The sequence below is a fragment of the Triticum urartu genome, chromosome 6, assembly GCF_003073215.2.
Source record: "Triticum urartu cultivar G1812 chromosome 6, Tu2.1, whole genome shotgun sequence".
Classification (NCBI taxonomy): domain Eukaryota; kingdom Viridiplantae; phylum Streptophyta; class Magnoliopsida; order Poales; family Poaceae; genus Triticum; species Triticum urartu.
The window spans coordinates 280,760,638-280,787,325 of record NC_053027.1 but is presented as its reverse complement, the minus strand read 5'-3'; the positions used below and the strand labels follow the sequence as shown (position 1 = coordinate 280,787,325).

General features: G+C 44.5%; 1 protein-coding gene across 3 annotated transcripts; it reads right to left on the bottom strand.

The window, feature by feature from the left end:
- Nucleotides 1-4,937: 4,937 nt before the first annotated feature.
- Nucleotides 4,938-9,419, bottom strand: LOC125513226. 3 transcript variants are annotated; one of them, XR_007285772.1, is made up of 5 exons: nt 8,695-9,419; nt 8,194-8,319; nt 6,890-7,067; nt 5,893-6,050; nt 4,938-5,220 (listed from the first exon to the last, which is right to left on the bottom strand). XR_007285772.1 is itself a non-coding variant. In XM_048678282.1 (4 exons), exons 1-4 carry the CDS (start codon nt 8,709-8,711, stop codon nt 5,197-5,199), a joined length of 345 nt encoding a protein of 114 aa, XP_048534239.1. In that variant the 5' UTR covers nt 8,712-9,418; the 3' UTR covers nt 4,938-5,196. The 3 variants fall into 3 exon arrangements, 2 of the variants coding, with proteins under 2 accessions (XP_048534239.1, XP_048534238.1); XM_048678282.1 differs by lacking the exon at nt 5,893-6,050 and having other exon boundaries at nt 8,695-9,418; XM_048678281.1 differs by lacking the exon at nt 4,938-5,220 and having other exon boundaries at nt 5,306-6,050.
- Between the last annotated feature and the right edge of the window lie 17,269 nt (nt 9,420-26,688).

The window sequence follows — 26,688 nt, the reverse complement described above, 5'->3', positions numbered from 1 at the left end:
CAAATCATTCCGGCTGAGCCACGACACCCAGATGGTTGAATTTTGTTCCCAGTTCTTGCGTGGGACCTATAAATTCACCCAAAGACACATGTGATTTTTCAGCAAACTTTGGTGCATTGGAGCTTGTGCTTGTAGTTCAAATTTGAATTATGCACATTAAATGCCCAGAAACTCAATTAATGCATAAAAATGCCAAACAAACCTGGAATAATTCCAAATTTAAACATGATACTCATGTACTAGTTGCACGTTCACTATACGTAAATGTTCTAGCAATTCAAACACCATCCATTCCCTCCATAACACCATTTTGTCTTTCAAAACATAATGAAAAAATCAGGTATACCACAAACAGTTTATTAGAAAGAATCGTGTGGGATGCGATATAAAATATCTTGGCGCACCGTCTTGTCTGGCTTATGCAGGAAGCTTTGTCGTCTATAATCCACCGGCCCCGCTTGAACCACACTTGCGCGTCAGTTTCTCGTGGCACCGAGCGAAATTTGTTTGCCGTCGCGGAAATATCTATCTCCCCGCCCCCTCCCTCCTACCAAAAGCCACATTTCCACTGTTCCTCCTTGCTTTCCAAGTTCAAACCTTCACTGCTTCTTACTGGCAGTTCAGCCTCCTCGCCGGCGACCCTTCTTCTTGAAGTGCCACCTCCTCGCCGGCTACCCTTCTCCTTGCAGCGCCGCCTCCTCGCCGGCGACCCTTCTTCTTGCAGCGCCGCCTCCTCGCCGGCAATCCTTCTTCTTGCTGCGTGGCCTCCTCACCGCCGACCCTTCTTCTTGCTGCGCGGCCTCGTCGATATGGTCAGGTAATCCACACCCCACCCACACCATCCTCCTCCTTTCCCGTCCCACATGCCCCGACTAACGGAGCGACACCTTCCACCGAAATCACTGCCCCTCCTCCAATTAAGAGCCTCCTACAGCCATTTTACACGCAATATAACATGAAGCTGAGTAGCATGCGACCGCACACACGAACGAGGTCGATATGGCTGACATGTGTGTCGACCGCCAGATCTTGGAGGAGCACCTCATCTTCGAGTCCATCGTCGACACCGCCGCGCGGTTGTCTACTTTAAAATACAGTTCATGATGTTTTCTCGAGGCCACCACCAGTGCCTTCTAGTGATTTGTCCTCTGTAATGTTAATATGCAATCTGATGATCAGTTAACAGTTTGGTCCTCTGAAATGTAATGTTCAGTTAACACTTTGGTCCAACAATTGCTACATTTCGTAGTACCGTTCTCAAGCATTCTTTATTTTGTTAATTGTCTTATCTTCTAGTACATGTTTCTATTCTGCAATGTCGTGCTCAGTTAACTATTTTGGTTCATTTGGTCTGCTGTCCATTTAACTGTTTGGTTCAGTTCTGCAATTTGATTTTCATTTGCTGTGGGTACAATTTTGTATTGTTATGCATGTGACACCAATCGAATTTGGCTGTACTCAATACATATTCTACTGATAGTATGGCAACTCTCAGTTAACCTGATCAAGATCTTCCTTATGTGTGTTGCAGGGAAACAATGGGAGACACTGTGGTTTACCATCGAGGTTTGTTCAAGCAGGATCCTTTGGCTAATAGCACATTATTTTGCAGTTGCAGGAATCATTATAATATTTAGGTTTCTTACAATTTGGTCTTGCACATGTAGGTCCTTCTGTCAGAGGCTTAGACCCACTGTTCGACCCATTTTGCATATGAGGAAATGAGATGTCCATGAATATCAGTCAAGTCAAGAAACTTAGAAAGGTTGTTAGGATGAAGAAACTTGCGATGAATAACAGCAAGATCTTTATTTGCACAATGAAGAAGACATCAGTCAACTATAGGATGGTACCAACTCTTTTACCTTGTTTTTACCCCTTGCGCCATTTCAAAATTTACAACAGCAATTTATGCATAGCTTTGTTTTCAGTACTTTCCAAAGCAGTTCACTGATGATTACCTATCAAACCACCTGCATGGTCAAGAGGCGAGGAAGGTATTCATTCAACACCCACGGTACAATATTGAAGTCTTGCTGAAGAGGATGAAGGTTGGGCGGGCAATTATCCATAGCCACTGGCCTAAAGTTGCAAGGACATTCAACATCACTGAAGGCTCAATATTTGCCTTCTGCTTCTGTAGTTTCCCAGATGAGATTCATCTGTCTATTTACCGTGTATGATGCTACTTTCCAAAGGTTTTTGATGCTGCATGTGAAACTTGGTGCTGTTGTGTAATGGCATAACTGAGTGCCAAAGCTATCTGATGTAATTCGATTATGAAATCCTGGTTGCTTTTATATGGATCTGAAATATCTGGCGTGTTTTATAAGAAATATCAGTTTGATTAGTACATGGATTATCAATAATAGGCTAATTACCCTGCTTATTGGGTTTTTCTATTGCAAACGGTTACTCGGACAGCACCATGGGCGATGAACTCAAACAACCCGCACGGTTTCTAGAAAGTAGGCGTGTTCGATCAACTAACAATCACACATGGCTTCCGGCGGCGAAATGTTTGCGTTAGGCCACCTTGCACACACGTTTCCACACAAAGAATTGTGTGCGATGTACATACCTACGGAAATGATTTTCTGGGATTCACCGTGTGGGATGTACATACCTACGGAAATGATTTCTGGGATTCACCGTGTGGGATGAACATACCTACGGAAATGATTTCTGGGATTCACCGTGTGGGATGTACATACCTACGAAAATGATTTATGGGATTCACCGCGTGGGATGTACATACCTACGGAAATGATTTCTAGGATTCACCGTGTGGGATGTACATACCTACGGAAATGATTGGGTTTCCATGTCTCACCTGATCGCACACGGCCCCAGCCTAGGTCCCACGAGGGCCTATCCCTGACGATTTCTGGGTCGTGTGGGAAGGACCCCCCTATTGGCCACACTCACTTGGCGACGGTTCCAAATGCTGTCGCGGAAAAGGGTTTTAAACCGTTTGTTTTCACCGCGTGGGATGTACATACCTACGGAAATGATTGGGTTTCCATGCCTCGCCCGATCGCACACGGCCCAGCCTAGGTCCCACGAAGGGCTATCCTGACGAATTTCTGGGGTCGTGTGGGAAGGACCCCCCTATTGCCCACACTCACTTGGCGACGGTTCCAAATGCTGTCGGCGGAAAAGGGTTTTAAACCGTTTGTTTTAGGACGTCGTTGTACCAGTGGATAAAGTAGAGCAATTACATGGTGATTGCATTTCATACAATAAAGCGACAACCATATGGCTCATGCTAGTTGCCGATAACTCTGTTACAAAACATGATCATCTCATACAATAAAATTTAGCATCATGTCTTGACCATATCACATCACAACATGCCCCACAAAAACAAGTTAGACGTCCTCTACTTTGTTGTTGCAAGTTTTACGTGGCTGCGACGGGCTTAGCAAGAACCGTTCTTACCTACGCATCAAAAATCACAACGTGGTACAGTGATTGCTTTTTGATCTTCAGAAAGGACCCTGTTCATTGAATCCGGTTCAACTAAAGTTGGAGAAACAGACACCCACTAGTCACCTGTGTGCGAAGCACGTCGGTAGAACCAGTCTCACGTAAGCATACGCGTAATGTCGGTCTGAGCCGCTTCATCCAACAATACCGCTGAATCAAGAATCAACTAGTGACGGCAAGCAATATGTATATACCCACGCCCACAACTCCTTTGTGTTCTACTCGTGCATATAACATCTACGCATAGACCTGGCTTGGATGCCACTATTGGGGAACGTAGTAATTTCAAAAAAAATCCTACGCACACGCAGGATCCATCTAGGTGATGCATAGAAACGAGAGGGGAGAGTGTTGTCCATGTACCCTCGTAGACCGTAAGCGGAAGCGTTATGACAACGCGGTTGATGTAGTCGTACGTCTTCATGATCTGACCAATCCTAGCACCGAAGGTATGGCACCTCCGCGATCTGTACACGTTCAGCACGGTGACATCCCACGAACTCTAGATCCAGCTGAGGTCGAGGGAGAGTTTGGCCAACATGACGGCATGATGACGGTGATGATGAAGTTATCGACGCAAGGCTTCGACTAAGCTCTACAATGATATGACCGAGGTGAAAATCTGTAGAAAGGGGCACCGCACACGGCTAAAACAATCAACTTGTGTGTCTATGGGGTGCCCCCCTCCCTAGTATATAAAGGAGGGGAGGAGGGGGCCGGCCGGCCCTTCATGGTGTGCCCCAAGGGGGATTACTACTCCTACTAGGAGTAGGCTTTCCCCTTTCCTAGTCCTAATAGGAGGAAGGAAGGGGAAGAGGAGATGAAGGCACTACACCACAACACCAATGCAACAGCATGTAATCTGTCGGGAGAAAGCCCTTTAAAGGGCAGAGAAACTGCCGGGATAGCATTTCTTCCGGCAGACAGAACTGCCAACGAGAACGGCTGCCGGGGATTACTTGTCCCGGCAGATAAACTATTCCCGGCAGTTTTTCTGCCCTGGCACATGTATTTGCCGGCAGTTAATGCGGGAGAAAGCCCTTTAAAGGGCAGAGAAACTGCCGGGATAGCATTTCTTCCGGCAGAAGAATGCCACGAGAACGGCTGCCGGGGATTACTTGTCCCGGCAGATAAACTATTCCCGGCTTTTTGCCCTGGCACATGTATTTGCGGCAGTTAATTTCTCTCCGCAGATTGGTCAAGGCACGGGAGACTACAAATACCGGCAGTGGAACTGCCTGCAGAAGCTTGTTTGCCTGGCAATTAATATGCCATCACGTTGTTTCACTAGCAAAGGGAAACATATCTCCCAGTTTAGCATCCATTCGCTATGTTCAAGCAATCAGGACGTATCATGCAATTTATATATACATCTCAATTGAAGTTACATAAAGGCCTCGTCATAAGTATTGAACTTCACTCAATAATCATAGCAATCAACAAAGACGTTGTGCCACAAAAGAAGTGCTTATATTTGTTTTTAGATGTGCCACACAACCAAGCCGAAGTTGTGCCAAAAAAGGAGAAACGCATTTATTTCTTGATGCACCACACAACCAACATGAGCATACATTGACTTAACAACCACCAAAATGAGCAGAGCAAGTCTCCAGGTTCAACAAACAAGGCATATTCCATTGTCACTACACTGACTTAATTGTAGGCGTTCATAATCTTCGTCAACCTGTAGATCTCCCAAACCTCCATTCAACTTGTCAATCTTTGAGAAACCTGCACCAAATCAAAAACTCAAAATGGATCTCTTGCTTCAGATTTTCAATTAACACATTAAAGATTTTGACATGCTGCATTACAAATTACTCCGTACTAGTGAAAACTATGATTAGGGATATGGAATTGATTTGCAAATGGAGTATATACTGCTCAGATTTGTGTCTAGTGTTCACAGAAAGATATTATTATCTTTGGGTAATATACATTGATTGGATGCCAAGTTACAACATACTAGTATAAAGCTTATTTATTCTTACGAGTGACATAGGATTTAAATGATAGAGAACTATCCTACAAAGAAATTGCTATAGGATTTGAATGGGATGGAATTTAATTTGGATCAGTGGCCGAGCTACAACAAAATAGTTGGGCGGACCAGCTTAAAGAAAAACACAGGAAAAAAACTCAAAATTTGAATCATGGTAGTACTAAGGCATTAGTCAACACTTAGTTATTTTGGAAACACATCATCTCAGGCTTGCTGGTCTGCTGTTCTCATAGACTGAGCTGCAGTGGGTTGTGCATTCGGTCTTTGAGCAACAGCTAGGCTCTCGTGCATTCAGGCAGGCTGACAAGAATAGAAGTATCTCATCCAGTGGCGAGTCTAGTAGGGGGGCTTCAACACGCTCTAGACTACCCTCCAAAAATATTTAAAAAATTAGTACTCACGTCGCAGCTCAGCAACCCAATATCTTATTCTCTGCCGAACAGCACCAACACTCCAACAGCCCACACGCAAGTAGCACACAGGATATCGAGTATGGACATAGCGAGATGACGGACCCTCACGCTCCACGGCTCAAGACAAGTATATCAATATTTGTTTGCTGTAAAAAAGAATATCAATATTTGTCTGTTTAAGTAGGAAAATATGAAATATATAATCAAATTTTCTATTTTTTAAAAACTTCAGAACAACTATAGTAAATACTACATGTTTCCAATAGTAATCTGGCTAATTTTGAGCTTATTTGAAGAAAAAGGATTAAGTAATAATGGCTATATTTTGCTAACTAATTCATATTTTGGTGAAAATTTTGATTTTTTAAATGTATCAAATACTACATGTTTCTAGTAGTAATCTAAGAAAGTTTCAGCTTGTTTGGAGCGAAAGGACTGGAGATAATGACTATTTAGCTAGATAGATATAAATTTCCGTTCAAAATTTGATATTTTCAGAAAACCATAAGATGACAGTAATAAGACATATATTTTCAGTAGCATTCTGGCAAATATTAGCTTATTTGGATAAAAAAATTAGGAGATAATGCCCTTTTCTCTTTAATTAAAATGATGCTTAGTTTCTCGTTGTTAAGTTTGAGCCCACCCTTCATTGTCTTCCTGGATTCGCCACTGATCTCATCTATGCTGCTCACGGAGTATCACTATTTATTTAGGACCTAAGATGAGTTACTTTAACAGTAGGATTTTCTACATTGCTCTACAAATAAGCAACAAGATGATGTGCAAACTTAACATCAACATGCACCTAATATGTGCATGACAAAGTGAACTGCAAAAAGCATGAATTAATATGCATGACAAAGTGAACTCTGCAAAGCATGAATTAATGTGCATGACAAAGTGAGATGCGCAAAGCATGTAACAAGATGAAGTTTTATGATAGATGCAATTGTACAATAGATGCAGTAACCAAAGAAATCACCTTCTTTCTTTTATTTTGTCGCTGACAGGCTCGTCCTCCAAAATCTTCTTTTAGATTTGAGAATGTAAAGGACCCAAATCGTTCAAAATCATCACTATTCCTTGCTTTAAGTATAGCTAGCCTCTCTTGCTCTTGTGCTTCAGCATTGTCTTCTTCTATTCCTTTTCCATTCTTTTTCCTGAAACGAGAATTCGTGGCACATTAGGATTGACACGTTAGGTGTCATGCAGATAAGCATGTAACTGAAAACTGGAAAGAAAGGCACAAACTTTAGTTGCTGAATATCATCATCTATATTATAAAAACATAGCACTTGTTTTTTCCGTCGGATTTTGCAGAACACAAACAGAGAAGCTACTACCAAAATTAGCATAAAAAACTAGTATGGTCGCCTTGCAGATCTTGCCCAACCTCCAACACCTTCAAGATTGTGTCAAACCTTTCAAGACCTAAGTTACAATGCCGAGCTGAAATTTGAGGTTAGTCTAAAACATGAATTCTAAGTTGGTACAAAGCAGAGCAACATCACTCTGACATAGTACTGCCACTTACCACATGACTATCATTACGACAGGAAAAATAGAATATTCGAAATAAAACAGAGAAATTTGAACATCACAGCAAGATGGAGGACAATTAACTTCAAGGTCATGTTTATCTAGAATGCAGACATCCAACAAAAAACCATAAAGGACCTGTTTGGACTGGTTTTAATTTCTTCTTGCACCAGTCTACAAGACCCTATACTTGCTCTAGGTACCAGTCTACCAGTAAGTATAGTTGTCAGTTTTTACTTTTCACTAATGTCACTTTATTGAGCCAAGTCATGAAAGTGGGTGATATCTTGTATTATCTTTCTTGCGCACACAGCTGCTACACAGAAATACCATTTACTAGTCAAACATATTTAAAAGGAGATCATTGCTTCATGTTTTTAGTAAATTGAATATGAACCTTCCATAAATGTAATTCTACATCCTCGTGGAGATGATTCAAAGCATATTTCTCTTCCCAATATACAACAAGAGCTTAGTAAGAGGTAGATTTTTATATACTACACCCGTTCCTAAATATAAGACGTTTTGGCAGTCTAATTTAAACTTCCAAAACATCTTATATTTAGAAACAAAGGGAGTATATCCTGGTGCATTGAGCACTTGCAGCTAAGAAAGAAGAGGATGCAGCTTGACATGGCATGTAGATTAGGGACATAAAATCATAGGAGAGGAGAAAGAGCAGCATTAGCAGCAATATATCATAGCAAACACAGGCAGCGGAGGGAGCACGGGAGGAGCAACTTGTACCTTGCAGAACTGTACAGTCTGGCGGCTTGTGGAAGCGGCGGAGAGAGCATCGATGGAGGTGACCTTCCAGCATCTTGGGGAGGCAGCAGAGACACTTCCAGCAGACTGGAACAGGGTAAGAAACTGCTGCATTGTTCTAGTTTTATCAGACTTCACAGAAGTTTGCAACACTTATGTTCATAGAATAAATAAACATCCACATACAGAAACAAAAATGTACTATGTGAACAAAGGGACTTCGGACCCCAGACAACTCACATGAAACATCTAGTAATTCATGAATATGGTCTGATGATCAAGATAAAATTCAAGCAATACTTTTTTTCCCCAGGAATAGAACCGCTATTCTAAACCAATAAGACGATACCTGCTACCTAAACAATGTATAGAAGATTTGCATAAATCGGATCTTATCATTAGATTGAAAATAGTTACGAGATCAAGATAATTCATTGAATGAAGAGAGCCCCATCAATTAGGTGGACAAGAATAAGGGCTTACAAGCTAGCATAGGCCATCGTCAACCTGGTTGTTGACGGGGAGCCATCACACCAAGGTAGACCGTTGAATCAGTCGAGCTTGCACCCTTAGTGAAGAAGGCTTGAAGCCACCGTGAGCGGCGGGTTGGGAACAAGGCTTGAAGCCCCCCTACCCCCGTATATAAATGAGCCATAACAGTGTGCCTCTAGGGCCAGTTGGGAACAAGGCTTGAAGCCACCGTGAGCGGCGGGTACTCCTCCAAATCTCCGTCCAGAAGCGGAGCTGCAAGGCGGGGGCGCAACGGATAAAGGCGGCCATGGCAAGGAGGGAGGGGGAGATGCGAATCCACGTCGTCTCAGCCGGTGCTTGTGGAGAAGAGGTGGATCCGCGCCATCCCATCCGCCGCTGGTGGAGGAGAGCCAGATCCGTTGTCACAGGCGGCTCCAAGCAGGAGAGGGGAAGGAATGGTGGGAGGAGCCACATCCGTGCTCACAGGCTTTGGAAGGAGGGTGGAAGCCGTTTCCTCTAGCGACCAACCGGAGGACGACCAGGAGGGCCGGCGGTGTCAAACCCTAGCCCGCCAAGGTGGTCGGGAAGGAAGCCGGGTGCGGTAGAGGTCAGGGACGGCGAAGGGTGAGGCTAGGGTCGGGGACGGTGGAGGGTTATCGACTGCCGCTGGTTGGTCGGCAGCGGCTGGGATCAGGGGTGGAAGGCTGCCTGATTTGGGGGTGCGACTTGGGGGAATAGAAGAGGTGAGGGTGAGGTGCGGCGGCTATTTCTTTCTTGCGTGTGTCTAGAACACATCTAGATGTGCTCTAGTTATTGCACGTCTAAGTGAGTGAATTAAGCACAAAGAGAAAAAAAAAAGAAAAAAAATACCCACACAACGTAAGATCAATGATATATGACTTAGATGTGCAATACTTATGGCACATCTAGATGTGCTTTGGCAAAACTGTTCTTTTATCTTTTGGCTGATATGTCTCGGCACACACAGTACCCGCAAATAACAAATCGGGGTTCAGTTCTCCCGGCAGATAAGGTGAGCTAAAATGTGGACATCGTTGCCGGCAGTTTATATGCCTGCGTTGCTCAACTTCTGCCGGCAGTTCACCCACCCTTAAGTATTACTGCCGACAGTAATGAGATTCCTGGCAGATAGTTTGTCGTTCACCTGGTATTTCTCCCGGCAGTTGATTGCCCCAATTAAGTGATGTGGTGTAGTGAGGAAAGGGGGCCTGGCCCCCTCCCAATTTGGATTGGACTTGGGGGGCGCACCCCCACCTCTTGTCCGCCTCCTCTCTCTCCCATTAGCCTATGTAGGCCCATATAGCCCCCGGGGGGTTCCGGTAACCCCCCGGTACTCCGGTATATGCCCGAGCTCATCCGAAACCTTTCCGGTGTCCAAACATAACCTTCCAATATATCAATCTTCATGCCTCGACCATTCCGAGACTCCTTGTCATGTCCGTGATCACATCCGGGACTCCGAACTACCTTCGGTACATCAAAACACATAAACTCATGATACCGATCGTCACCGAATGTTAAGCGTGCGGACCCTATGAGTTCGAGAACTATGTAGACATGATCGAGACTCATCTCTGGTCAATAACCAATAGCGGAACCTGGATGCTCATATTGGTTCCTACATATTCTATAAAGATCTTTATCGATCAAACCGCATAACAACATATGTTGTTCCCTTTGTCATCGGTATGTTACTTGCTCGAGATTCGATCGTCGGTATCTCAATACCTAGTTCAGTCTCGTTACTAGCAAGTCTCTTTACTCGTTCTGTAATGCAACATCCCGTAACTAACTCATTAGTAAGATTTCTTGCAAGGCTTATGGTGATGTGCATTACCGAGAGGGCCCAGAGATACCTCTCCAACAATCGGAGTGACAAATCCTAATCTCGATCTATGCCAACTCAACGAACACCATCGGAGACACCTGTAGAGCATCTTTGTAGTCACACAGTTACGTTGTGATGTTTGATAGCACACTAAGTGTTCCTCCAGTATTCGGGAGTTGCATAATCTCATAGTCATAGGTACATGTATAAGTTATGGAGAAAGCAATAGCAGTAAACTAAACGATCATCATGCTAAGCTAACGGATGGGTCAAGTCAATCACATCATTCTCTAATGATGTGACCCCGTTCATCAAATGACAACTCTTCGTCCATGGCTAGGAAACTTAACCATCTTTGATTAACGAGCTAGTCAAGTAGAGGCATACTAGTGACACTCATTTTGTCTATGTATTCACCATGTACTAAGTTTCCGGTTAATACAATTCTAGCATGAATAATAAACATTTATAATGATATAAGGAAATATAAATAACAACTTTATTATTGCCTCTAGGGCATATTTCCTTCAATAAGACCTCCCCCACGACGCCATACACGACGCCATACACGACGCACGGGAAAACCAAAAACTGACCCAAGCACAGGTTAATGAATAAGCAAAGGAAATATCGAAGAGAGAAGGATATCAGCTTAAGGCCCCTGCCTATGTAACTGGTAGGACCTACCCCAATGATGCCCAGCAGCACGTTTGGGCCAGGCCCGGGGCTCCTGTCGGTGCAACAAACCCTCGTGTATGTTGACCAGACTTTACAGAGGCACGACGACAAAGATTCAAGCTTCACAAAGCATACAAGTCAAGACCAAGTCAAGTGAGGAGCTCTTTGAGAGCTCTAAGGGCGGATCAAGAAGACCAAGAAAAACCAGAAGAACAAGATTTGACTAAGGGAGAAGCCTCCCTTGCCGGGCAGGAGAGCCTGGTCAGGTCGAGGCCTCCCCCGAAGGTGAAACCAATACACCCCGGCAAGCCTACCGGGGCCAGCGGCGGTTCACTCCCCCGTCAAGACTCCACCGCTCCACCACACCGCAATGCAAGTCTCTCGTCGGTGCGATGTCGAGCCCCCAGATGGTTAAGCGGCAGCCCTTTAGCACGTGGTAGCCACTTAGCAGGAAGATTACCTCAACATGACACCCGTCCAGAGACGTGTCAAGCAAACAGAGAGGCAGATGACTAAACGGCGCGGCAAGGCTCGCCGAGCTACGTCCACGACGTGACATATAGCGGTGCATTTAATGCGATTTGTCCTGTCTGCCAGAGTTAGGTATGATAGCACTGTTAGCTATCTAATCGCTGGATAATGACCACTTTTCCATTGTGGTAACCCCTTGGCCTATGAAAGGAGGGCCATGGAAACCTTAGAAAGGATTCAGACCCTTGTGTACTCATACGCGCGTAGCTGCTCTCCCGAGGCAACCTTGTTGGGCTTGAGCGCCATGCCGCGACCACGGTCCATCCATCAATCCCACCAAAGCAGGAGTAGGGTTTTACGCCTCACAGCGGCCCGAACCTGGGTAAGAACGATCGTGTCATCCTTGACGTGCTGTGCCATGGCCTCTGCTCTTTGTGCTACGTGATCGCCCCCTGCTGAACCAGAAAGGGGCCGATGGCCCCATAGGTGATCGTGTTCCGCCATGACAAACAACGATCGAAAAGGCAAGGCCTCCTGCCTGGGAGCCTCTCAACTACTCCCGGTCGTCAGCAGTCTCCACGTGGTAGTAGGATCTATCGGAGTAGTAGTAATCACTGGTGGTGGCGTCTGGCTCCTGGAATCCGTCGTCTGATCGCAACAATTGGGTATAGGGGAAAATAAGTAGCAAAGCAACCGTGAGTACTCATCCAAAGTACTCGCAAGACTCACATCAGAACTATACTAAGTATGCATCGGTGTCAAAGGAATGGGGCTATATCTTTGGAATGAACTGCAGAATGCCAGAAGAGAGGGGAAAGCCTAGCCTATCGAAGACCAGCATCTTGAAGCATCTTGCAACATTAGAAGAGTGCAGATTAGCATATTATAGTAGTAAGTATGTTGTAACAACGCCTAGAGATAACTTTCTCGACTCCTTGCGAGAAAGGAATCTCGCAGCCACACATTCATTTCATGCCTCAGCATCCAGTTCTAGTTGTTTCGATCGGGATACAACTCCGAGCGTTCGTTACCATGAACATGACTATTCGAATAGATAATACTTCCCTGTAGGGGTGCACAAACTTACCCAACACACTCGATCAACTCCGGCCGGACACACTATCAGGTCATGACCGACATCGACCGATCAACACACCGCAGTCCTACCTAGGCTCAACAGAGAGTCCAGCACGTCGGTCTACATCCTAAGCGCACAGGGGTCTTGGGCCCATCGCCCTTTGCACTCCTGCATGTTGCCTGGACGGCCAGGATAGGTCATAGCAACCTCCTTATACAAGGCAGGTGCTTACGCGGGCCACCCGGGCGCGTGCTGCTCCATCGCTGACGTCCGAAGAGTTTTCGGCTGATACATACGACGCGGAATGCCCATACTTATTCCTGCATGGTGGTCAGTGCGAAAAGTTCATAGGCCTATTCGGATCACATATCCAAATCGTTAATGTCTTGGGAGCACGCGGTAACGATCAATGATCCACGATATGTGGTCCCGTCGCCCCGTCTCGCGGACTAATGATAAGGGCTAAGAATGCCCGGTCGTGCCGCGTAGAAAACTCACGGGTATCCTCCAGATCAACCCAACTACACATCAACTCGTGGGTACACTCACGGTCAACCCGACTTCACATTTCTCTCGCGGGTACCCCTCGGGGCTGACCTGACTTCAGTCATGGTTCTGTGGTAAAGTCAAAGTAACTGTGTGTCCAAGACAGCAAGGAGGAAACCCGAGGAATCACCCTTGATGGATTCCCACTCGATGTAGCCGTCAAGGTGGACTTGGAGGGATCAGGGATCACCCTCGATGATTCACACTTGAGGGGTTGCACGACAGAGTCGTTAACGGGAGTGGTGAAGGAGGAATCACGCTCGATGACCATGACCGAATAGCTACACTACAGGGTTAACATCAGAAGTGATGACGAGGTATCACCCTCCGCACTCGATAGTAACTCTGCAGAGTCATACAGCTAAAGGGGGGTGATGTGCAGTGTTCGAGCCTGGACGTCGATCACGTTGATTGAGTCATCAGTCATCAAGCGGGGGCAACCGGGACAAGGTGAGGGGTCTCTGGTGGATCTCTAACCAACCTATACTAAGCAGTTTAGAATAAGCAGATAAGGTAACATTTGCAGGTTACAAAATCAGGCTATGCATCAGAATAAGATCATACAAAAGCAATAGCAGTTCTAATTTAGATACATTATAACTGTGCACTAATCCTGCCCTCTCAGGCCATTAGCTTTTTTAATCACAGGATTTGCTGCTTTGGGAGTTTCTAACCGTTAAATTCGGTCCTGGTACAACATATGGTCAGTTTTTTACCACCTAGCACTCCACGTTACTGGGTCGCTGCTCCAGCAACAATTTCTGAGATCCGCTATGAATTGGGCCAAATGGGCTAAGCCAGTTGGTTGATGAGACTCCCCGTCCACACACAACAACAGCCCCGTGATCTTCTTAGAAAAGAAAACAGCAACCCCACAACCTATGTGTGCCTCGCCGAGCAGGGTGTCTCCCATGGCGATCGCACCTCTGTCCGACTGACGCGAGCGATAGGTTCATCTCGTTGGGTTATGCCATGGGGCGCTGGTGGAGGAAGCGAAGCATCCGCTATCAATTGAATCCATTCGTCGGTGATCGAGGATGTAAATCATAATGGAATAATGGCAATTTACGACCAAGAATTGCATGTTAGTTACCATGTCGATGCATGCTCTTCCGTTTCTACAGGCGCGGCCATATATATAGTGTCGACTGTGGTGATGTTCCTTCCCCCGTCCCGTCCTTACTTCATCAATATCGTCTTCGGCAGCCATGGTTGATGCTTCATCTATTCCATACTATCAGTCTCCCCACACCCTCTCCCCAATTTTATCTACATCAAATTTAGTATTATTTATTAATGTTGTTCTTTCTCCTCATAATCGATGCAGGCTTCTAGGTCGACGGATTCGAGCTCGGTTCTACTATGGCTTAGTTCTCACTTGGTGCAGAGTAGCATTCTAGCATCCTTCTTGCAACTTATGTTTTCATCCGTGCACATCTACCTTTTCTTGAATGTGTACGCGCTCCCATCTGACTCCAATTATTAATTTTTGAATAGCACAATTTTTGGTTCTCTTAATAACCAACTAACACTAACATTAAAGTAGTGCAATTTTGGACTTTCAGACCAACCGGACTGCTACTCTGTGTGATTTGGTATGATTAGATGACGATTGAATTAGAAGTTTCATATCAATGTCGCTTCTGAATCTACTACTTTCTAATAATTATCTCTGTCATCACTTTCCAATTATATTTGTTGATCGATAGGATTCTGTGTATGGATGCAAACCGGAATTGATGTGCCTTTACTGAATGTTTAGGTGACGAGAATATTTGGTTAATTCAAAATATTGCACTTAGATTTATTATCTTCTCCATATAATTGAAATTTTGATTCCTTTTTTGCATCTTTTGCTAGGCCTTCATCAAATATAGAAGGTTTACACATGCTCTCTTCTTTTGTGCATTGTGGAGTGTGGTTGCCCTCCCAGTTAAGCTCCCATGCTCTTTTCTCCAACCTGCAATTCATGATCCTTGTATGCAATCTTTGATTTTTTATCTACTTATGAGAGGGAGGTTGATATGGACCTCTTGATGGGCATTATGTATGGTGTATATTGCTCAAAAAAAATTTTCTTCATGAAAAATGATTCTCTCCAACACATACATGTTGGTTGGATGTTGGATTGGATATGTGGACCGTTGCTTTATTTATAAAGCGGGGAAAAGCCTATTTCGAGACATACATGTGCAGATATGCTTACTACTATAGGGAAAGTTCTAAATGGATTCTGCAATACACTATGCTAGATTATCTTGCTAAGTCCCGTGAGACTAATGCACTGTCTGTGTATTCACGAGGGGGGTAACTCAAAGCTCTATTTGAATGTTCTTTGTAAATAAGAAAATTTATGTTATCTCCTATTCGATTTTGTTTGGTTATCACCATTTTAGTGTAGCTTTTAAAATGCCAATATATCAATGTTTTTCCAGCTTTAGTTTGTGCTAATTTTGGACATTAATTACAAATTTACAATTCAAGTAAAGTTAAAGCTCGTAAGGTTATACAAGCTTGTCATGCCACTTTTGGCTGTCAAGTTAAGGTGAACAAAAATCCATGACTATTTTAATCAAGCTACTTCATTTTCCCTGTACATTTTTTTCAAGTCAATTTGGAGACTAAAGCGATCTGCGGCTCATGCATTGCAAGAGCACCGACCCTGGAAGGTTCTTTGACTTGCACAAACTTGCTAATTGATGGAAGATCAAGGAGTACACAAGTTATTCATAAGCTCTCAAAAAGAAAAAGAAAAGGAACACTAAATTGCTCATATTCAGATATTAGGATGGTCTTTCAAGTTTGCATTTTTGCCAATTTTGTATTTAGGTTATATATGCAAAAAAATAACGTTGTGCTTCCTATGTATTCATGGATATATTCTTGACTGCATGTTAGATGTAATGATGATGGCCATTTGTTAGGTTACAGAGGAAAGACTCACTGATATCTTCCTCGACGTCCATCCGCTCAAGTTGCTCACCAGATTCACAATTGCCTTGAGGGAAATTGGAACATACCATGAAGTATTATGGTCGCATCCTTCCATGTAACTTAAATTTCTTGTGGAGCTTCTCAGACTGTTCTAGTAGGTTGAAACATATGCTATTGACAAGCTGTTGCAGTTTGGGGAGATTGTGCTGCCATAATTTTGTGTTATACCGTGTAATCTTTAAATTTCAGAATTCGATTTATACCAATTTGTTCAGAATTCCTAAAAATGTCTTGACAGGGCTAGCACACTACTCTTTTTGTTCATGATGAAGTCATGTAATGTAAGAAACCTATGATGAAGTGGAATCGGTTGTTGAATGGGAATATTGTATACTATATCATTATCCCAAAGCTTATGTTGAACTTGCTGAAAGTGCGTTATATCGACTAGAGGGGGTGAATAGGCGATTTTTACAAATTCGTCACTAAGGAATTTCAGGGTGAGGAAATTCCTAAGCAACGAACTACTTAGCAGCGGAATAAGTACTCAGATGCAAGTATAATAGAGTAGTAGCACAGTCCTCATGAAGAAATGAAAACAAGCACAGAGTACAAGTAGCGTAAACACAGGATAAGCAGGCTGAAGACAAACTGTCTGAAGAAATAGGATTGAGGAAATTGAGAAAGTCTTCAGTCAAAGTCTTCAAACAGTAACGATCAAGTACTTCTACACAAAAATGAGGAAATAGAAGAGTTGAGGAAATAGAAACAGTAGCTTGGTGAAGACGATGATTTGGTAGAGCAGTTCCAACTGATGTGACAGTCGTACGTCTGGTTGGAGCGGCTAGGTATTTAAACCTGAGGACACATAGTCCTCACTGTATTCTCCTTGAGCTAAGGTCACACAGACCTCGCCCAATCACTCGTGGTAAGTCTTCACGTGACTTCCAAACCTTCACAGACTCGGTCACTCGGCGATCCACAATTTCCTCTTGGATTCTCTAGACCAGGGCTCCTAACCGTCTGGAGGATGCACAGTCCTCAAAGGTAACAAGCGTCGGTTCCACACAAGAACAATCTCTTCAGTGATGCTCAATCACTTTGGGTTTGTAGGTGTTTAGGTTTGGGTTTTCCTCACTTGATGATTTTTGCTCAAAGTCCTCGGAGGATGGGATGCTCTCAATGACAACTGTCAGTTTCTCGTGGAGCAGCCAACTAGCTAGTGGTTGTAGGGGGCGGCTATTTATAGCCTAGGGAGCAGCATGACATGATAAGACATAAATGCCCTTCAATGATATGACCGTTAGGTGGGTAGATATTTTGGGACAGCTGGTGCGTAGAATAGCAACGGTTAGAAATTTGTCTCTCAAATTCCTCAGGGCTATCATGTTCCTCACTTGTAGGCAATCCGCACTGACGAATTCCTAACTCCTCAGTCAGGACAAATTCCTCAGAGACCAGAAGATCTTCGTCTCTGTCACTGAAGAAATTGACTAAACTGTATGAGATTTCCAATGGCTTCACTCGAAAGGATTGGTAGGTGTAGGATTTTGAGATGAGCATCACTTGAAAAATTTTCCTTAGTATTACCTCGACCCCCTTTAACAGTACAGTGTTTCCTATGACTAAAGAAAGAGAAAAATGAAACTACGAAAACAAAAGTCTTCAAGCTTCATATTCCTCGCATGAATATCAAGTCTTCAGGATCACACCAATTTCTTCACTTTCAAAGTTTTCAGAAAGTCAAAGTCTTCAGTTGAAGATATTAATTTTTAGGGGTCGACTTTCACTGTAAATATCAAACTCCTCATAGACTTATAGACCTGTGTACACTCACAAACGCATTAGTCCCTTAACCTGTAAGTCTTCAATACATCAAAATCACTAAGAGGCACTAGATGCACTTACAATCTCCCCCTTTTTGGTGATTGATGACAATATAGGTTAATTTTTCAACGGGGATAAACATATGAAGTGTAAATACTGAAATTTATGGAATTTGATTGAAATTTATAGAAAAACTCCCCCTGAAGATGTGCATGTGTGAGGAATTTTCCTTGAAGAGCAAATGCACATTGTAGAATAGAATCATGGAGATCTCCCCCTATATCTTGTAATTCATACACGCATTTAACATATGATATGAAGAATTTGAAATGCATGATGAAATATGGGACTGATGTAATTTAGCATGCGTGCATTAACATATATGAGGAAATAGCATGCAGAAAAACATAGTGAGAGTATCAGACCACCATTAGACTTAAGTTTACAACTCGATCCAACAAATACTTCAGAAGAACGAGAGTTGTAACTTAGCAAAAGAACGCCCATATATGAGACCCGCTTGAAGACTAACTCAAATTTCTCACCTTTTGTCATCGAATGACCAAAAGGGACAAAAAGTGAGGACTAACGCCCCTGAAGAATATCATCATGAAGTCAATAGAGGAGCGCCAGCGTTGTTGGGGTCGTCCGTTGGAGTAGGGCCTGCCGCAATGTCATCCAAGTCTTCATGCTCATCAGTCTCGCGTGATGAAGAATATGAGCTGACAACTAGCCGAGGAACTTTGACCTTCTTGAATTTCTTCGAAGGTAGCTGTGCCCAGTCAAAGTTCTGTTGAAATTCCATCTCTTGGAGATCTTCAGCACTGTACAGGTTAGACGGAATAGCCCAGGTGCGGTCAAAGACTTCATGTAGATAGTAGTGATTCTTCTTCACAGTATTTTGAGTGATTGTCATGTTCTGAAGAATAGCACCAAACTGACGCTTGACCCACTTGTGGTTGCGATCGACCTTTTGATGAAGACTGAGGAGAAGCTCACGATCAGTCATCACCCTTGGAGAAGTGGCTTGAGGAAATTCCTTTGAAGCATTTGCGGCAGTTTCATGAGCGGCAGAGTCATCATTGGTGGAGTAGGATGCAGCTTTGCAGAACTGGCCATCCAATGGACGAGTGCCTTCATCGATAATAGCAGCCTTGCCCTTCTCATCAGCTGAGGAAATAGTTTGTTTGAGGACTTCAATAGGTGGCAAGTAGCTGACTTGATTTTGCAAATCAGCCTTGTAATGAATTGAAGACCTTGATCTGAGGAATCTAATAATCCAAGGAGCATAAGGCTTCAATTCAAACGGTGACAGAGCGACATTAGCCAAAGTCCTCATGAAGAAATTGTGGTAGTTGATAGGAATACCATGTATGATGTTGAAAAGAAGATTCTTCATGATGCCAACAACTTCTTCATCATCAGAGTTGTGGCCCTTGATTGGACTGAGGGTTTTGGTCAATATCCTGTATATGGTCCTTGGCACATAGAGCAGTTCCTTGATGAGGAATTTCGTTCTGGGAGCTTGGCCTGGCTTCAAAGGCTTCATCGACACTTGCATCAGATGATTTGAAAAGTTCAGGTTCATCATAGATGCGCCTTGCACCTTTAGTGGGAGGGCTGGCTAGGACGGCATGAAGCAATTCAGAGGTTGGTGCTTTGTAGTGAGTATTTTCAGTCATCCGGTCCAGTACCCATGAATTCACATCTTCAACGTTGCTAGTGATGTGCAATGTGGCATAGAACTGAAGAATGAGTTCTTCATTCTAGTCGCAGATGTTAGTGTAGAGGTTGAGCAGTCCAGCGTCATGAAGAACACTGAGGACTGGGGTGAAGCAGGACAGCGACTCCATGTCCACATGAGGAATTTGCTCATGGTCAAAGATCTTGTCTTTATCAAACAACAGTGAGGAATAGAAGTTCATTTGATTTGTTGTCCAGAAGCGCTTGCATTTGAGTCTTGCAGAGTCATATGGATTGTAATCCGTGAAGAAAATGTGCTTAGCAAAGAAGTCACCAGCCTTGAACTTCTGCTTCTTGGAGTGAGGATTCTGAGGCTTGGGCTGAAGATTTGCAGTTGTTGCCTTCATAGCCTCTTGAATCACAGTTTCTTGAGCCTCAGGCTGAGGAATTTTAGTGGGAATATCTTCAGCAGCCTTGGCCTCCATCTCAACAACAACATTTTCATCAGCGTTGGTGGATGGAACTTCTTCAGGAATAGTGAGGAGAGATGCCTGGTGTTCTTCAGAGCCCGTGTGAATTTCTTCAGTCTGAACAAGGGACTGAGGAATCTGTTGCAGAGGGGTGAACAGTGGTGAATTGGGGTGATGACTTTCCCAATATTCATCATTTAGAATTGGAGTGGCACACCCAATGTCCACGTCTTCATCTTCCTCATCTATTTCTTCAAAGCCGGCCTCTTCAGCTGTGAACTGAGGCATGGGCGATGAAACCAGTGGAGTTGAAGGGATGTTATCCACTTCAATTTCTTTAGCCAACTGCTTTGTCGAAGTAGCAAAGGGATCTTCTTCATCTGATTCATTGGGAATCATATATTCCTCACCAAAGGGAACAATCCCCTTTGATGGCATGCTTGATAGAGGAATGGCATCTATGGGATTTTCATAGGAGCTTGTCAAAGTCTTCACTTTCTTCGGAGCTGAAGACTCTGAGGTAGCAGATGATTTCCTTTTCTTCACAGCTGCTCGCTCCGCAGCCTTCGCTTTCTTCGCTACTGATGCGGAAGGAAGGTTGATGCTTGTTGTTGGTGCAGGAGGAGCAGAGGAACTTTGTTCAGTTTCTTCGGGCACAACTGATGCAGTTGTCCTGGCTTAGTCAGTTTCTTCAGGCACTGTAGCAGATGCTTCAACAGGCCTGGCTTGTTCTTCAGGCGCAACACTAGAGGTTACCCTGGCAGTTTCTTCAGTGGCTGGAATGTCTTCATCAGCCCTAGTGCTTTTAGTTTCTTCAGTAGCCTGATTTTCATCAGCGGTGCTGGCATGTTCTTTAGTAGGCTGAGCAGATGCTTCAGCCTGAGGAATTTCATGCTGCGTTGGGGCTGCAACATTTGAGGTGAATCCATTTGCCATGCTGACGAATCTGACCTTGGCTCCCAGCCAATCTGCATGCTATACGTCAAATTCATCACTGAGTGCTTTGATCTCAGCTTGCATGGTCACAAGTTCATCAGTTGTCATTCTGACAACGTTCTTCTTTAGAATATGCTCCTTCTTGTACTGAGCCTTCTTTAGCTTCCTCGCCTATGAAGGTTGTCAACATGTGATTCTGCCCAGGTGTGAGTTTGAAATCAGGCATAGGAGTGTTGGGGTCCTTATGCCAGAGATCAATGAAGTCTAGGATCAGCTTGGGATCTGGCAGAAGAGGCACATTGGTGCCTTTGGCTCTAGCGGCCCATTGCTGTCTGTCCTTGATGATTTCTTCTAATTCCTTGTCACACCCTCGATGCGGCTATATCTCCCACGTGTCGAAGCGGCTATATCCCCGGTCGACCCCAACTGGGCTCCACTACTAATCAACTGGAAACGGAAACGACATAACGAACATGATCTTCATCGAGCTCCTCCTTGAGCTCGGTTGCGTCACCTGCATGGTTTCATCGGCACCTGCAACTGGATTTGGAAGTAATCTGTGAGCCATGGGGACTCAGCAATCTCACACCCTCGTGATCAAGACTATTTAAGCTTATAGGTAGGGGAAAGGTATGAGGTGGAGCTGCAGCAAGCACTAGCATATATGGTGGCTAACATACGCAAATGAGAGCGAGAAGAGAAGGCAAGGCACGGTAGAGAAACTATGATCAAGAAGTGATCCTAGAACAACCTACGTCAAGCATAACTCCAACACCGTGTTCACTTCTCAGACTCCGCCGGAAAGAGACCATCACGGTTACACACGCGGTTGATCCATTTTTATTTAAGTTAAGTTTCAGGTTTTCTACAACCGGACATTAACAAATTCCCATCTGCCCATAACCGCGGGCATGGCTTTCGAAAGTTCGAAACCCTGCAGGGGTGTCCCAACTTAGCCCATCACAAGCTCTCACGGTCAACGAAGGATATTCCTTCTCCCAGGACGGCCCGATCAAACTCGGAATCCTGGTTACAAGACATCTCGACAATGGTAAAACAAGTCCAGCAAAGCCACCCGATGCGCCAACAATCCCGATAGGAGCTGCACATATCTCGTTCTCAGGGCAATACCGGATAGGTCAAGCTACGAGTAAAACCAACCCTCAAGTTTCCCCGAGGTGGCCCCACAGGCTGCCCATTTCGGACCAACACTTAGAGAAGCACTGGCCCGAGGGGGGGTAAATAAAGATGACCCTTGAGTCTGCAGAACCCAAGGGAAGGTAGTAGGTTGTTAGTGCAAATGGTAAAACCAAGGTTGGGCCTTGCTAGAGGAGTTTTATTCAAAGCGAACTGTCAAGGGGTTCCCATTATAACCCGACCGTGTAAGGAACGCAAAATCAAGGAACATAACACCGGTATGACGGAAACTAGGGCGGCAAGAGTGGAACAAAACACCAGGCATAAGGCCGAGCCTTCCACCCTTTACCAAGTATATAGATGCATTAATTAAATAAGAGATATTGTGATATCCCAACAAATATCCATGTTCCAACAAGGAACAAACTCCAAACTTCACCTGCAACTAACAACGCTATAAGAGGGGCTGAGCAAAGCGGTAACATAGCCAAACAACGGTTTTCTAGGACAAGGTGGGTTAGAGGCTTCGCTTAGCAATATGGGAGGCATGATATAGTAAGTGGTAGGTATCGTAGTAAAGGCATAGCAATAGAGCGAGCAACTAGCAAGCAAAGATAGAAGTGATTTCGAGGGTATGGTCATTTTGCCTGCAAAGTTCTCCGAGTAGATGAAAGCTTGATCCTCGGAAGCGTACTCAACGGGTACCTCGAACATGAACTCGTCTCCCGGCTCTACCCAAGCAAGAACAACAAGCAAAGGGAGACACAATCAACCACGTGCAATGCACAAGAAACATGATGCAAAACATGGCATGATATGCGGGATGCGATATGCGATGCATATGAATATTTCGGAAAGGAAAGATTGAACCTGGCCTCAACTTGGAAATCCAAGAGTGCCACTGGAAAGAGGAGTTGATTTCGGTCGAAATTGATATAAAGATCACTGGAATCGGATGCACGGTTTGGAAATGGCAAGCAAGACAAATATGGCACCGATCTGCGATTAACAGCACGAGGCCATCTAAATGCATCAAGAACAACAAGCTAATGCACTCTAACATAGCAACAAAATACATGGCAGGGATCCACTCAAGATGCTTGACAAAAGATGAACACTGAGCTACGGCTAATTCACTCAATAGCAGGTTCAAACAAGCATGGCGAAAGTGCAAAAGAAAACAGGTTATAGACTTAGTGAAAATAACAACATGCGAGGAATTTAACATCAGGAAGCAATGTTTAGAGCAAGATAACAACATGCTACAGGAACATATCATGGCAAAGCAAGGCATGGAATGAAACTACTCAAAGCATACAACAAACGTCCCTTACTTACCATAAGCCAAAAGGGATCAGAAAGTACAATGTCAAACATGTGAACATAGCAATTATCGTTAACAGATTCAGACTTAGCAGAAAACTAGAACATGGCAAAACAGATATTAAGTAGGCATGTTTACGAGCTCGATGCACTCACCACAAGGCATTGCATGACAAACTAAGCATACACCCAGCAAGTAGACATGGCATAGAAGCTAGACATTGCAAGAACAACAACATAGCATGCATGGATCAAATACAACAAGCTCGGCAAAAATACTTAACATGTAAACATTCTGCCAGGAACTTTTTATAGCAAAAGTAGAGCTCAATTGAGTCAAGCTAGGGTGCTCCATAAATGCAAACAAAGACATGGATGGATAGAGCACACCAATATCTACAAAACATCCTTACTGATCATGCTCAAAAGAGGCATGGATCACTCGGTAGCAACATGAATACATGGCATAAAAATATTGACAGAACAAAGACTTAGAGGATTTCTAAGTCCCTGAAATCAGCAACATTACGAGGGCTACTTTGCATGCTTGTGCTAGTCACCACAAAGATCACAAAAATACATGGCATACACCCCTGTAAAGATGGCATGGCATACTTCAAAACACATGAAGGGCTCAAGTTCATAGGAGGCACACATTAATCACGGCAAAAATGACAAATGTCCAATTACTGATATGAATCTGAAACTAACAGAAACTAGCACTCTTGCAATAGCATTTAGGGCATCAAGATGAGCTCAAATGAACATGATGCAATGGAATGAAATGAAGAACTCATCGAGAAGAACAATTTGATATGCTACACGCCCAAAACGGAGCCACGGGTGCAAAGTTATGATGCGATGAAAAATGCTAAAATAATCTGGGACTTGGCAGAAAAACGACCTTCTCAGATCTAGGGTTTGTCGGGCACGCGAACTGAGGCGGCGACAGATCTCGCCGGAGTTACCGAGGACACCGGAGTTGAAGTCACCGGAGCGAGGGGGATGGATCTGGCCGGACCGTCACCGGATCTGGCTGGAGGAGAGGCAGCCGGCGCCGGGCGGCGAAGCTCCAGCCGGATGCGGGACGGTGGAGGCGCGGGCGGCGGAGCTTGACGGCAGCGGCGGCTCGCCGGAGGAAGGCGAGAAGCGGCGCGACGGCAGGGAGGTGCGCGGCGGCGGAGCTTCGGAGCGGGAGGCGCTTGGGACCAGGCGGCGACGGAGCGCTCGGGTCCCGATGGGCTTCGTGGGCTCGCCTCGAGCTTGGGCGGGCCGTGCGGCTGGGAGACATCGGGAGGACAGGTGGCGAGCGAGGAGTGGGCGAGGGAGGCTGCTGTGGCGGCACCGGCCAGTGGCGGCGCGACAAGTGGCGGTGGTGAGGTGGAGGGGAGGGGCGGACATGTCCAGGCGCGGTGGGGATTTCGTCCGGTGGCGCGAAGAGGACGAAGTTAGGGTTTGCTTGCGCGAGAATTTCAGAGGGAGACACATATATATAGGTAGAGGGAGCTAGGAGATACCAAATGAGGTGCGGTTTTCCGCCACGTGATCGTGATCGAACGACCGAGAGGATGGAGGAGGTTTAGGTGGGTTTTGGGCCACTTTGGAGGGGTGTTGGGCTGCAACACACACGAGGCCTTTACGGTTCCTCAGTTAACCGTTGGAGTATCAAACGAAGTCCAAATGGCACGAAACATGAAAGGCGGTCTTTCGGTAGTAAACCAAGGCCGCTTGGCAAGTCTCGGTCCAATCCGAGAACATTTAACACCCGCACACGAAAAGAGGTAGAAAGGGACACCAGAGGACATAGGAGCGCCGGAATGCAAAACGGAAAACGGGGAAAATGCTTGGATGCATGAGACGAACACGTATGCAAATGAAATGCACATGGTAACATGATATGAAATGCATGACACGCAAGCAAATGACAAGGCAACAACAGCGAATAACTGGAAGACACCTGGCACAACAGTCTCGGGGCGTTACAACACTCCACGACTACGAGAGGATCTCGTCCCGAGATCTAGAATGGCACCAGAGGGAAAACGGAAGAGAAAAAGAAGAGGTAAAACTAAGTTGCTTCTTTGACAAACGAGTGAAACCAAAGAATCTTGAGAGGTTGAACAACTTGAAAGAAATAATGCAACGGAGATGAACAAAGTTGAAAGCACTCCGTTAGAAAAGAGAAACAAAGGAGAACAAATTTGGGCAGCACTCCGGTTGAGAAGGGATGCAAGACTTGATAAGGCGAAAAGAACCAGAGCAGAGGTCACAACACTCCGGTTAAATGGATAAACTAGAAAATAATATGATCTTGGCAAAAATGAGTTGGGACGAAGAGAGTAACAACACAATGCCTCCGGAAGGAAGAATAGAAGATATATCATTGGAATAACAAAATGGAGAAGAAAATGCCAACTTCTGCCACAAAAGAGCTTGAAAAAGGCATCCTTAGGGGAAGGGTCGAACGGAGTTGTTGGAAAACCAACAACGAAAAGAGTAAGCTTGTAGTGGCCTTATGGAAAACATCTCAAAAACTTGAGGTGAAAACTTGCCACAAACAGAAACAATTGCTTTGATTAATGTCAACAAGGAGACGAGAAGCTTATTTCACCGAGAGGATAAATGAAGAACTTGGGTCATTTATAAACACCATAATTAGCAACAATCCTTAGGGAAAGCTTTAGGTGAAATATGACACAAGATAACTCCAACGAAGAGGTTGAAGGATTTAAAATGCCTCATTCTTAACAACATGTGAATCATGAAACATGAACTCAAATTATCAAGAATGACATAATACCACCTCCAATGATATGGAAGAAAGAATTGCATTCCGGATTGCAAGAAGAAGAATACTTGGGCTCCTCTGAAAAGAATCTTGATGAACACTTCGAGAAGGAATTTAAGTCCTTGATGAACCAACATGTAGAGCCTACATGAATAAACTCCGGTAACAAAAGGATGATCAAACGAAAGGAAAGAGAAGTTGAAAACACAAGGTGAAACCTTGCGATGATTTAGATGGAGCTTCGCGGCGAGATAATGCGGAAAAACTTGGAACTCCGGAAAAGAAA

Coding starts and splice junctions, on each gene's coding strand:
- LOC125513226 (XM_048678281.1), bottom strand. Junction 7,068..8,193: donor AGACTGTACAGTTCTGCAAG/GTACAAGTTGCT, acceptor TTCTCGTTTCAG/GAAAAAGAATGGAAAAGGAA. Junction 6,051..6,889: donor GACAAAATAAAAGAAAGAAG/GTGATTTCTTTG, acceptor TCTTTTTTACAG/CAAACAAATATTGATATACT.